Source organism: Cladophialophora carrionii (genome assembly GCF_000365165.1).
Source record: "Cladophialophora carrionii CBS 160.54 unplaced genomic scaffold supercont1.6, whole genome shotgun sequence".
Taxonomy (NCBI): Eukaryota; Fungi; Ascomycota; class Eurotiomycetes; order Chaetothyriales; family Herpotrichiellaceae; genus Cladophialophora; species Cladophialophora carrionii.
In genome coordinates, this window is record NW_008481831.1 from 2,090,050 (window position 1) to 2,103,190 (window position 13,141).

Genomic DNA, 13,141 nt, shown 5'->3' on the forward strand with positions numbered 1-13,141 from the left:
GTGCCGATATTGTTTTGTTACACTCTGCAGTGCAACGCTTCTCATGCGCTTGAAGTTGAGGCGAGCTGAATGTGGGCTTGGTGCTTTCGAATCGCTCCTGATATGCTGGGGCAGCGCAGAGACCGGCTCATTGGTAGGGGCAAGATGAGGCACCCTTGGCGATACCGCTTGTGAGATTGGTCCTGTGATCGGAAGCAAGTTGGCGCTTTGGCCTATCAGAGTATTGTCCAGCACGTATCTTGCTGCATTGGACTCAAGTAAGGTAGGGTGTTGATGGTCAGATTCAGCTGGTTCTACGAGCCCAAACCATGTGAACTGTCGTTTGATCGGCTAAAAGCCTTGCGTAACCTGTCCCGATCCGAGGATCCAGCGTTAGTAGCGTTCGCCTTGTCCAGCTCGAAGGAGGCTCGATAAACAAAATACCAGAAGTGCGACTGAGATTACCATCGACATCCAAAATACAGTCTCCAGCATGTCGAAATGGAGGTAGAGTCTTCAGGAGCCGACTGGCCGATAACGGCTTCAAGTTCGCGTATTGGCTGCTCCTCTGTGGCGTTGACGGCGACTTGAAGCTCGTATACCAGCTGTGCAGTAGCCTGTGCTGATACTCTGGCTTCTGTTCGGGATTTCCGCGTCATATCCCCAGTCATCATTTTCCGGTGCAGTTCTGACATGGTTGCGATTGTCGTGTCCTTTGGAGTCCATCGCACCAGCGCGCGGCCATCTGGGATTCTCGAAAGCCAATCTCGCCAGTTGCCAACGCTGTTAATAAAATGCCTTGTACAGTCGTCAAAGAGCTCGGGAGTGGTTTGATCACTCAGCCACGCAAACAAAGGACTTGCCACAAGCCTTTCCCCTTTCACGTAAATCATGTGGGAATAATGTCCTTGGTTGGTACTTTTCATGCCGTCTTATTCGTCTCTAAACCCATTGATGACGAGAAGACAGGCCATACGGACTCACAGGGTCTGCCAATTTGGCACGAGGAGAAAGGGATGAGGCAGGTCTTTGGGCCGTGCAAATCCTCACCGTCTTCCATGGTCTTTGCTGGGACGATCAAGTTTGTGGCGCCTCTGACTGAATGACAGGGTACGTCGACGATGTCGTTGGGAGGCAGCTTCAACGTTGTCCTTGTGCTAAGCATGGAGTTTGTCATTGACTTGCACAGAGACAAACCTCTTTACCCGTGCTCCAGTTGGCTTGTTGAAGCCCTGTGAGGCTTGCGTGCATAGGAACCTAGGTACCGACACGGCTATGTACCGAGGAAACAGCATCCATGAAAGAAACACTCCGACGTATTATCTTGGCAAGACTTTAATCGATCCACTGGCAGACTTCATCACTGACACCATCAAACTCCAAGCGTACTACTACCGTGCAACTCCTCCCGTCACAGAACGGCTGTGCAAAGTATGCCGTGACTGGTCGACTCTGCCACTGCAGCTCCGACTTCTCCAGTCTGCCTATCGGAGTGTTGGCGCCATGGTAAGTCGTCGGATGCCTCTCTTCGTGCTCGTTCTAATCATCCCTCAAGGCTGCCGCAGCGGCTCATCCCTTCGAGCGCCAGGTCGCCGACACGCCAATCTCGAAATCGTACGTACCACTGTCTTCTCGAAACCCTCTCCACCACATGATGTACTCTTTGACAAAATGGGAATCTCTCTGAAAAATCTTGAAGAGACTGGATATTTTGCTTTCTGAAATATTGGGGATCGGGACGTATGGCGCGGGCAGGAACTGTGAGCACTGGCTGACCGGGCATCGTCTACAGAGATTTCAACAACCTCATCATGGACTATTTGATCACTGAAGGATATCCGTCAGCTGCAGAGAAATTTGCAGCGGAGGCCAACATTCAGCCTAAAGCTGACCTCGGCTGTATCAACGAGAGGGTACAGATTCGAGACTCAATACACCGTGGAGATTTGCAAGCCGCTATCGAGCTCATCAACGAGCTGAACCCAGAAGTAAGTGCTTCCTCTCTGGATTACCTTCCTACTTTTATGATTATATCTGTTTTCATGCACCACTCATAGCCTCCGGGCTAAGATGAGAGCAAAAACACCTTCAGTCCTCAGTATGATTTCTCAACACCACTGCTGAAACGTCCATCTACGTCCTCTTCGTTTAGCTAGTATGCTGACTCGCCGAGGTAGCTTTTGGACACCGACAAGAAGCTTCACTTCTCGCTTCTCCGCCTCCAACTTGTCGAGTTGATACGCCAGAGTTTCACGTCTTCCGATCCAACTCTGGTAGCGAAGGCGATAGAGTTTGCTCAAAACAACCTCGCACCTTACGCTACATTGGATGCGCAGTTCAAAGTTGACCTCGAACGGGCCATGGCTCTATTGATCGTACCCAAGGAGTCGTGGACACAAGCCGCTGTGGCAGGATCGTCTGGTCAGCCAAGCTCAAGTACCCAGAGCGAGTTCGGTGCCCTAGCAGAGCTCGTTGACCCTTCATTAAGACGGAAAGTCGCAAAGGATGTCAACGAAGCCATTCTCCAGTCTCAAGATCAGAGAAGAGAGGCCAACATCCGTTATCTTGTCAGAGCCCGCGCGTGGGCTGAACAGCTTGCGCGTGAGAAGAAGATCGATCTGCCCGAACTTCCTCTCGGCCTTGATGGAGATGAAGCTGCCAGTCAGAGCCAGAATGGCCACAACGGGGATACTGAAATGACAGAAAATGGCTCGGATGCCACGGGTGCCGACGCGGAAATCGCCCGGTATACGAATATGCCTTCTTGAAGAAACGCCAAATGGTCTTACATCTCTTCGATATGGACTGAAAATGTCCTAGGGATAATTGTGGCCAAACCTTCAGAGAAAGGACGAGCACCGTGTGGATGCGACGACATTTATCAACACGCTTTGTGAATGCACGAGCGACCAGCGCCCGTTGCCAACATGATCATGTACGTTATCCACCCAAGCAAAGACGCCCCCAACCCCTCGCTAATTTGGAATTTTAGAAACGGCCCATTACCAGTTCCAGGTTCGGCTGCTGGCGGTGAAAACAGGTGGCTTCCAGTTCAGCCTGCTCGGGTCGATCTTTCTGGCACCCTTGATCTTCTCCTTCTGGCGCCGCTGCTCCTGCCACTCTAGCAGCTCGTCGCGGACGACGATAATCCACGCACCCTTGTGATATCGCAGCAACTTCAGCACCTCCAATTGTTCATGTACATCCTTCTCGGTCATTGACGTCAGACTCGCTATCTCTGCGATGCTTGTTGAGTACTGAGAGTTGGGCCCGTTAAATCCCAAGGATGAATGAGGATGGAGGTGCTCTGAAGTTGGCGTGTGAGAGGCAGAGCCCGGGGGAGGCAGTCGAGCTGGATCCGAGAGCAATTCAATGAGCACCTCCTTCCAGTACTGCCGATATCCCAGCAGGCCTAGATCAGAAAGCGGCTTTTCTGGCGAACCGAGCTTGCCCTCTCGCTTGCTCAGCTCATACGAGAAGGCAATTAGCAACCTTCCCAGTCCCTGTCGCTGGTATTGCGGCAAGGTCAGAATACAAGCGACATTGTACCCCTCTGCTGACTCCTTCTCCTTGCTGAAGTAGCCGACTAGATGACACCCATGCTCCGAGCGAGTCACCATGCAGTAGAACAGAAATGGGTCGACGTCGTAATATAGTGTCTTGTGATCCAAGAACAGCTTGGACAACAGACACAGATTCCGACACCAGGTCCGCTGTCGCCGTCCGTCCACCTCGAAGAAGCTCACAAAGTCATCGCGATAGATCTCGTTGCCCGGAGGATGCCGCAATTCGCACTTGGTCCGGTGTCTCTCGAACGCCTTCTTGGACGAGAAATAAGACAAGCAGAACTCATCGACGTAGACGAGATCGACATCGCTGAACTCCTGCGGATAAGGGGAAAAATACCATGGCTCAATGGTATGCTTGCCCATTTGAATCTTATCCAGGTTCCGGACCAAGTGGAGTTGCGCATGATGCTGTACCATCGAGCCCCCCGTGCGGAGCTTCTCGATTTCTTCCTCTGGTTCCATGATCGGGGCTACCTTTTCTTCTGTTTTCGTCACGTCCGGCATTTCAGTGTCTTGCGTGCCTTCGTCAGGGCCGAGGATTGGCAAGGGCGTGCCTTCCTGAGTGGCCATGAGCGAGGCATCGCCATCTGGAGCGAGCCCTTCCTCTCTATTCTCTTTACCACCGGCTTTTGAGGGGACAGGACGTTTCCTATCATTCCCGGCTTTACTGCTGAGCAAGTCAGGCGTCGCGGAGCCGGCGCGAGACTCTGTCCTCGCCCGACCTGCGACCTTTGTGGTTATGGATTTTGCGGCGGCGGCAGCTTTGGACGGAGGGCCTTTTGTCGTGACGGTCGTTTTCTTCTTCTCGGGCTTTTCGGGCACAGGCCATTCGACTTCCTGGGAGAGATCGATGCGGTCGGCCGTGACCCATTCTAGGGGGATGTTAGTGCATGGAAAGGCATTTGGTGATGCAGGGGAACAGAATGCGTACCGTCGAGACGTTTGTTGAATTCGACATAGTGGACGCTACCCCCATTCTTGTCAGGTCATACAAGCAAAGACACGAAGACGGGTCCGTCGTAGTGGCAGACATACTAGAAGGTCAAGGCTGAATTCCTCTGCTTTATCGACAAGATCTCTGCCTTTCTGGGTTCTCCATTCTGCACAATTTGCCCACCGGTCAGTAAGAGACGTACTTTTTGCAAACATACTTGGACATTATGTAGGTATCGTGAAAAGTCACGTGAACGCGAAGCCCGTGAAGAAACCCAGAAATCAACTCAACGAAAACTCACCTTTTCGACAAAGGCCTTCACTCCAATCCTTTCATAAGTCATGTTAGTATCATTTCTCGGATCTGCCGGGACCTCAATGTCACGGGCACTGAGGATTGCCCGCCCACTTACTGCAACTGATTCAGCGTGGCGAAGCCCTTTTCCACAGGTTCAGGCGTGTTTGTCCCTTCCGTGTGGTCTCCGCCTGGCATATTGAAAGGTGGGCGATGATGTCGACGCAGATGATGATAGGGGAGATGGATTGGAGAGATTAGAGATGGTGGTCGTTTGTTGTTTTCCAATTGTGTTGCGATCAGGGATGGAAATAATGTCGGGGTCCTGGCTTGGTGCGAAGCATTGGGCGTGGCGTGGCGGGTGAAGTTAGGTGTTGGGGGAAGGGCGCGCGCAAGCTTGGAGAAAGAAAATAGAGACGGATAGTTTGGCTCCCAGGCTCTTTGGAGGGGTTCCTTAGGGAGGGCGGCTGGGTGCTTTCTCAGAGCCGTCACGGGCGTCACTTGGGGGTCTTGGTCTAGGCGTGTTCAGTTGTGCTCGAGCAGTGAGATTGGGGGCGTCACGGTTGCTGCCTAAATTTTAGGTAATTAGGTAATTCAGGTAACCTTAAAACACATCGCACAAAGTACGGCCAGTGATTCACTGCCTTAAGTACAGGTACTACCTAGTTAATTAGTCCGTACAAGCAGGTACTTGAGGGATTTGCGATAGATTGTAGCTATTGTAAAGACGCCTAATCAATCCATTGTCTCCGGGTGTTTGACCGTCGGTTTGATCTGGTCTCCTAAGTCGTGCCTAATCATTGCGTTACTTTACTCTGGTATCAGGCATCATGCTGCGAACAACCGTTCATGATAAAGGACTTTCACTTCATCTCAGCCTTGTCCACTAGAGCTGATCAATCCTCATCCATCGACTCCCAGCCATCCTGGCCGCCTGCCCTGGCGGCATTGTCTGCCTCTTCCTCATCCTCCTCGTCGTCACTCTCATGGTCACTCAGGCTGGCGCCGACCAATCTTTCTTTGCCGTCGGATTCTGGCAGTTGAACTCTCCCAGCAAACACTTTCCTAACACTCGGATTGGTGCTGATGTCCCACACTTGCAATCGACCTTTACTCCCCGCCACTGACAACCTGAACGCTACCTCCGTATCAGGTGCAAACTGTGTCGCAAAAATCCTTCCTACGTCAAGATTCCTCGAGATCACCATGTTTGGTTTGTTGTCCTGGACATTCCATAATTTGACTTTCTTATCATCCGAGCCCGTCGCCAGCAGGCCGGGCACCGTAGGATTGATATCGAAGGCACTGACCGCTCCGTCGTGGGCCTGGAGCGTCCACACAGGCTTGGAGGGTTTATCGTGAGACGAAGGGACAACCCGGGCATCGAAGTAGTGGACAGTTCCTGCCTCTGTGGTGACGTAGAAGAAGTTCGGGTCATGGATATCCCACCTCACTTTCTCGACGTCGGCCTCCACGACCCATTTCGGTGCTTGCGCGTCTGGTGCTCGCATGTCCGTCGCAATTACTGTTCGGTCGTAGCTTCCGCTCAAGAGAATTGTTGACTCTGTCGGATGCCAGTCAAGAGCGCACACCTTGCCGCTGTGCATTGTGTATGATTTCGCGCACATCCCAGTATTCAGATCCCATAGCTTGACTGTCTTATCGGCTGACGCCGAGGCAAGAAGGTTCCGATGATGACGGTTGGCAGCCAGCGCAAGTACAGCATCCACATGGTATTCGTCGTTCGCTTTGGGTTTCTTTTTCTTCTTCTTCGACTTCTTCTTGTTGGTCTTCGAACTGCTGCCTTCTCCGTTCTGCTCTGTGTCTGGTTGTTCTTCCGGCTCTTGTCCCAATATCGCATTCGGATACATGCTATCCACGACATCGAGGTCCCAAACCTCGATCTCCGGGTTCATTGTACCGATGGCCACGAAGTTGCCTTCTGACCGCGACTCTGATCCTTTGCCCACAGGAACGTTGATCCACTCCACGCAGAGCGGTACGGCAGGCAGCATGATATCATGGTGGACGTAGAGGTTGTCCGCTTCATCTTCGTAAACGAAGACTTCCAGCTGCGCTACTTCGTCCTCGACCTTTGCTGCCAGGATTAAATTGTCGGAAGCCAATATCTGTAAATCTTCTCTTTCGTCTTCCGAATCTTGCTCGCCCTCCGGTAGGACGATGTAAGGGTCCTGCTCGTGCGGCGCGTGGTACGCGAGCGAGCCGACGTTCCCAAACATGGAGAATTTTTCGCCTTGCTCGTCCACCGGGTCGTCGTCGTAGTCGTCGAGGTTGTATTCCTTCAAGTCATCTTCCTCGGTTACTGGAGTCTTAGCCTTTCCGGAGACTTCGCCCGTAGCTACACCGGCTTCCGAGTCTGAATCTTCCGAGTTGTTGTCGGGGTCGGCATCTTTGCCATTCTGCGCATCGAGCAGATCTTGCTGTGCATCCTCTAACTGAAGGCGGGCGAGTTTCGATATTCGACTGAGTTCTGCTTCGTCGACTTGGTATTTCTGAGGGAATTGGGCCGCGACACCCCTACGCACCCACGTGGTCGCTAGTGTCATTGACATCTTGGTGGGTGGCAGGCTGCGAAATGGAGGAGGGACCAGACAATCTCGAGCACGTACTGTACATATTTGCGGAGTGGCACCGAAAAAAAGTGACAGGAATCTAATCTATATCTTATCTTAGCGTCATGCAAGGCTGCCGTCAGGGACGCAAGGCTGCTTTAGCTTCGATCTCCAACACGGAACACTCGTTCATCCTTCTTGATCCAGGCCGTCAATCTCCTTTCCGCCCCCTCTCGTCGACGGTCAGATGTGGGCGTGGCTCGAACCGCATGACCAATATTGGAGACGAGTCTCCACGAAGATGCATTCCCATCTGCATACGAAAGACAATGTCGGTATGTGGCAATCAAGCTCTTGTCGAGTCGCATGATGGTTTGCTCGAGGCGAAATGTGTTGCGATCGAGCTTGCGTTACACCTGCTTTTGCTCTCTCAGGATCATTTTCGCATACGAAACAACGGGGTCGCCAGATGAATTGGTTCTGACACATTGTACCACAGGCTGCGAGGAGATCATGAACGCCCTCGACGAGTGCCACGCCCGCGGCTTCCTCTACAAAGCCACGGGAGGCTGCAACGATATCAAGCGAGAAGTTAACAGATGTTTATCGGGCGAACGTACGAAGAAGAGCAGAAATAACAGGGAGACTGCTTTGGAGCGGAGGGCGAGGATCGAGGCGGTTTGGGCCAAGTTCGACGAGGGCGACTTTTCGGCGCTTGAGCAGTTCACGAAGTCGAAATGAAGATATGAGTAGGCTCTTGCGAAAGTCGAGCCTGCGTTGTCCTCGGGGTCATCTGAATGGCATTGGTCGGTGTTCGAGCGCTTCTGCATCAAAGAGTGTCAGGCCTGGGTCGGAAAGACTCACGGTTATGTACAGGAGAGGAACCGAGAGAGAGCTTCTCAACTCAATGCTGCTGCTGCAGTGCTACTTGATCGAAGAATCAGGTCAATATCTGTTGAACTACTGGCAAGGTGCATCCGGCAACTCAGTACCTCGTACAAGAAGCGAACATGAATTGCAGGTGACTTTGGACGGTTTGTAACTTTATGGGTCCAAATACCCCAGAGTCACCAGCACATCCTCGAAGAAGAGCAGATACGTTGTGAGCGAGCAACCATAATATTCTTCCATGGCATGCTTATGAATATGGTTTTCCTCTGGACAGAGTGCCTTGAACCGCAACTGCTCGCATGCGCTGAGAGCTGCAATGGCTGCCGGTTTAAAGCGGCATCGCCACAGGCTGCGCTGAACGGGGGACCCACCAAAGTCACTTTCCTCGCTCTCGGCGGAGTCGTAATTGATGTCGTGACATGAAACGCAATTCTATCTGCTTTTCATTGCTGTGTGGTAGTAACCGTGCGACTGGAGAATACTTGGGGCACTATCTGTGTCCTAATATACGTTAGATCTGGTCCCGGACGTCTTTGTTCTCCATCGCAAGCAGCCACATTCGAGTCTTCCACAGGTGGCCTTGAGACATATGTCTCACGCTCACCGCTCCGCAGATGTGGCATTATGACCGCTGGAGACAGTCCTCAGGAAGGGTACGGTACCACAGATTCAGCCCTTGGAGGGGCCACAGCTGCCAAAGCTGGCGTCGCCTTGCCGGCCGCAGCTGAAACCGACCTCGATGACTTCGGTCTACCCAGAAAGCCGGTGAGACGAGCCCCACCAGCGGATTCGGACGACAGTGAGAACGATGCCGATACATTTCACGATGCCGAAGGTGCTACAGATGGCTCTACCACCGTTGCGAATGCGAAGGAGGGCGCTGGGAACAAGTCGAGCGATGGTGCACACGAAGCTAGGGAGCCGGTCGAGCGGGCTCAGATACCACGATCGATTCCCGAACCCCCTGCAGACTCAATAGACTCGTCGAAAAGCGAACCAGCGAAAGAGACGAAAGACGAGCACAATGTAGACGGGGTGGGACAGACCGAGGGGAAGAGGCCAGAGGACATGCCGCCTTTGAACCTCGTCTCAACTTCCGATTCGAAGGGTACAGTAGAGTCAACCAGTGCCACATCTCCAAGGGCCTCTCAAGCACCAGGCACAGTCATACCAAAGCGCGATCAGAAGCCGAAGAGCGCCGCAGCCTCCGAATATTCCCACCAAAGACAAATCTCGGCACCCACACAGTCGGAGGATGAAGACGAGGAGGAGGTAGAGTGGCAGGCGATGCCAGCCATCGACGAATTCGACATATATGACGACAATGGACGTCTAGTCGCAAAGGGTCACAAGGAGAATGAAGAAGACTCAAATCCGTATTCGGGCATGGGGGGCGCAGGAAAGGGATATACGAGAGTTCAGCTAGATGACGACGCCCAATCTGCCACGAGTATGGACGAGGAGACGAATTATCTATTCAAGAACGGGCCAAAGCTGCCGGCGACGGACGACCAGGACAATGATGATGACGAGCAGCGGGATACTTTAACCCAGCTGGAGGCCACCAAGGATCTTCTGACCGAAGGACAACGGATAGCCTACGTCGGAGTGGTCCGGCTGACCATCCATAAGATGTTGGAGGCGCTCAGTGCACTGGAGAAGACCAAGTCTGCACGGAAAGAGTTGGTGAAGTCTATAGAGAGCATGGATATGTGGGGTCAGAAGATGATGGTGCGGCTCTACGCCCACATGGACATCAACCCTGCAGAGCAGATCATGATCGAACAGCTTGCCGAGCACGGCGTGCAGCCGTCTGATCTGGTCGCTCCTCTCATGCTTAACGCGAAGGTGAATAATCCTATGGCTGACGAGGTGGTTGTCGAGTCATCAAAGCCAGATGCATCTGGAGTTCGGGATTCGACAGCGTCCTCTCCTGCTCCCAAAGATCCAGAGACATCAATGACGGAGGTCCAGGACGGCGAGGAAGTCCCTGAAGTTCAGGGCATGGAAGATATGCCCCATACAAAAGAAATTGACCTCGACCTGCGATGGACTGTCTTGTGTGACTTATTTCTGGTCCTCATCTCGGATGGTCAATATGACGCTCGCTCAAGACGTTTGCTCGAACGGGTTGCTTCAACCATGAGCATCACCTGGATGCAGATTTGTCGCTTCGAGAAAAGGGTCATGGACGCGCTCGAGATGCAAGAAGCAGAGGCCAGAGAGAATTGGGATGAGTCCGATAACATGGAGAGGCGACGAAAACGTGCCTTGAAGAAGAAATACATGTTCATGGGTCTGGCGACTGTCGGTGGAGGCCTTGTCATTGGGCTATCCGCCGGTCTGCTCGCACCTCTTATTGGGGCTGGTCTAGCCGCTGGTTTCACAACGATCGGTGTCACGGGTACCGCAGGGTTCCTTGGGGGCGTCGGCGGAGCTGCATTGATCACATCCGCTGCCACAGCAGCTGGTGGCACCATCGCAGTTCGAGCTGCAGATCGGAGAACAGGCAGTGTCAAGACCTTCGAATATCGACCGTTGCACAACAATAAGAGATTGAACCTTATCCTGACCATATCAGGTTGGATGACCGGCAAAGTTGATGATGTCCGGCTGCCATACAGCACGGTCGACCCCATCATGGGGGACATATATTCGCTGCTCTGGGAGCCGGAAATGCTCCGATCGATGGGTGACACGATTAACATTCTTGCAACCGAAGCCTTGACACAAACAGTTCAACAGATCCTTGGAAGCACTATACTAATCACCCTTATGGCTGCGCTCCAGCTGCCAGTGGTGCTGTCAAAGTTGGCGTACCTGATTGACAACCCGTGGAGCGTCTCGCTCGACCGTGCCACTGCTGCAGGCCTCATCTTGGCGGATTCTCTGATCGACCGACATCTAGGGCAGAGACCGATCACCCTGGTAGGCTTCTCGCTCGGGTCGCGGGTCATCTTCTCATGCTTGAAGGAGCTGTCTCATCGTGGTGCGTACGGCTTGATCCAGAACGTGTACATGTTCGGCTCCCCTGTGGTGGCCAGTAAAGACGAGTATTTGCGAGCCCGCTCAGTCGTCTCTGGCAGATTTCTGAACGGCTACTCTTCCGGTGATTGGATCCTGGGATACCTGTTTCGCATGACGGCTGGCGGCATTATGGCCGTAGCTGGGCTTGCACCAGTGCAGGGAGTGCCCGGCGTGGAAAACATCGATGTAAGCTCATGGGTTAAGGGCCACATGGCTTACCGTGCTGCCATGCCTAGACTGCTCCGCGAGGTCGGCTGGGAAGTCGAGAGCGACGAATTCACTGAGATCGAGGATCCCGATCCTGAGAATCATGCCCAGAGGCAGCGAGAGCTGATCTCGGAGATTGAAGAGGCTCGCAAGAGGGCTGAAGAGAAGCCGGAGAAGAAACGCTTCGGGCTGTTCAAGCGAGGCAAGCCAGCAGAGAAAAAGGGCTGGGAGACCTACAATGCGAACGACATGAACCACAAGCGGAACGGCAGCACTGCTCCCGACGCAGGTGCGGACCCCAACGGCAATGTCTTGTTCGATATCGAAGCGATTCGAAGAGAGTTGGCCGGGGAGATGATCGATGTGCGGGAGCTGGACAGCACCTTGCCCCCGATGCAAATCACGTCTATCAGCAAGGATGGCGAGAAGCACGTGGAGTATCTGCGTCTCCCTTCTGGAATGAGGCCGGAGGAACTCGCCCGGCTAAACCTCCCGCCCCGACCAGAGGAGGTTGACGTTTCGTTCGAGCCTGTCAAACAACCTGCCCCTGTCCGGCCTGCAAGATCTTCATCCTTGAGACCGGCCTCGATGACAAGTCCCCAACGATCTCCTCGCATCACTCCACAAAGGTCGCCTCAAGGTTCCCCCGATCCGAACCGACGCTCATCGAACGCTTTTTCAGAACCCAGGGAGCTAGCCAGCACGTTACCGCCTCTCGGCCTGGCACCGTCAGCCTCACCTAGGCCCGAAAGCGCCAAGGTCCCTAGTCTTGCCAGGCCTGATCTGAAGCCACACGTCACTGAGCCGTCAGTGCCGAGCTGGGGTCGACCCCCGTCACGCAGTTACAATCCGGGCGGACCCTCGACGTCGGCATCCGAGTTGAACCTCGAGCGCAACGCTTGGGCGGATGATGATGACGGGTTTGGTAAGGGCCGCGATGAGATCAGCATGACCTTTGAATGATCTTTCTGCAGTTTTATTGCTTGCATAGCGCGGCGTCCAAGCGAGGTCATAAAGGTTTCCTCTGCCTAAATGTGGTGGACTCGAGGGCTATGGCTCCCTTGTGCGAAGCAAATCGTTAGCTGCGAGTCTACTAGTGGTTACTTCTGCTATAATGCACGTACATATTTCTTATCAGGTTTACCTTTGCGGATGTGCGCTCGGATCATTTGACCTCCACCGTATTGGGCGTTCTGCACTTTGCCGTACGAGGCTTTGCCTGTTTGCGCTTAGCGCCCCCTGCCACATTCTCATTGTCGCTACAGCGTTCATCCAGTTCTCACTTTTCCATTGTCGACGCCTCACTCTCATATTCTCACCTTGGATTGTTCTTGATCTCTACACACTGCTGGTACATGTTGCATAGCACCCTGTCTCGGAATATCATGCCTTTGTTCGAACACAAAGACCATGCGGGACTATTCCCTCAACCTCTCCACCCGCCAAAGCATGTATTGTCTCTCTCTTCCTTTGTCCACGATAACCTCTTTCTTCGACGCTGCTGCTCTATTGTCCAGGTCTATACACGGTCACAATGATAAGGGCTTGCGGCGTAGCAGTCGCATTGACTTGGTCCTGCCTCGTACTCAGACAGACGATATCCTCAACTTTCCTTCCTTTCCTCCATCGGTCCACGTTCTACTCAATCACAGTTCACCTGGATTTTA

General features: G+C 53.2%; 5 protein-coding genes across 5 annotated transcripts; 3 read left to right on the forward strand and 2 right to left on the reverse strand.

The window, feature by feature from the left end:
• Nucleotides 1–1,790: 1,790 nt before the first annotated feature.
• On the forward strand, nucleotides 1,791–2,747 carry G647_07718 (uncharacterized protein; the record flags this gene model as incomplete). The annotated part of the gene is made up of 2 exons (XM_008732031.1): nucleotides 1,791–1,967; nucleotides 2,157–2,747. 2 exons carry the CDS (start codon nucleotides 1,791–1,793, stop codon nucleotides 2,745–2,747), a joined length of 768 nt encoding a protein of 255 aa, XP_008730253.1.
• A 234-nt stretch (nucleotides 2,748–2,981) lies between these two features.
• Nucleotides 2,982–4,974, reverse strand: G647_07719 (uncharacterized protein; the record flags this gene model as incomplete). Its single annotated transcript, XM_008732032.1, has 5 exons — nucleotides 2,982–4,420; nucleotides 4,480–4,514; nucleotides 4,584–4,648; nucleotides 4,784–4,811; nucleotides 4,895–4,974. 5 exons carry the CDS (start codon nucleotides 4,972–4,974, stop codon nucleotides 2,982–2,984), a joined length of 1,647 nt encoding a protein of 548 aa, XP_008730254.1.
• Nucleotides 4,975–5,672: 698 nt separating this feature from the next.
• On the reverse strand, nucleotides 5,673–7,349 carry G647_07720 (uncharacterized protein; the record flags this gene model as incomplete). Its single annotated transcript, XM_008732033.1, has 1 exon — nucleotides 5,673–7,349. The coding sequence occupies one exon, from the start codon at nucleotides 7,347–7,349 to the stop codon at nucleotides 5,673–5,675; it is 1,677 nt and encodes a 558-aa protein (XP_008730255.1).
• A 513-nt stretch (nucleotides 7,350–7,862) lies between these two features.
• Nucleotides 7,863–8,090, forward strand: G647_07721 (uncharacterized protein; the record flags this gene model as incomplete). Its single annotated transcript, XM_008732034.1, has 1 exon — nucleotides 7,863–8,090. One exon carries the CDS (start codon nucleotides 7,863–7,865, stop codon nucleotides 8,088–8,090), a length of 228 nt encoding a protein of 75 aa, XP_008730256.1.
• A 774-nt stretch (nucleotides 8,091–8,864) lies between these two features.
• G647_07722 (uncharacterized protein) lies at nucleotides 8,865–12,437 on the forward strand (the record flags this gene model as incomplete). Its single annotated transcript, XM_008732035.1, has 1 exon — nucleotides 8,865–12,437. One exon carries the CDS (start codon nucleotides 8,865–8,867, stop codon nucleotides 12,435–12,437), a length of 3,573 nt encoding a protein of 1,190 aa, XP_008730257.1.
• Between the last annotated feature and the right edge of the window lie 704 nt (nucleotides 12,438–13,141).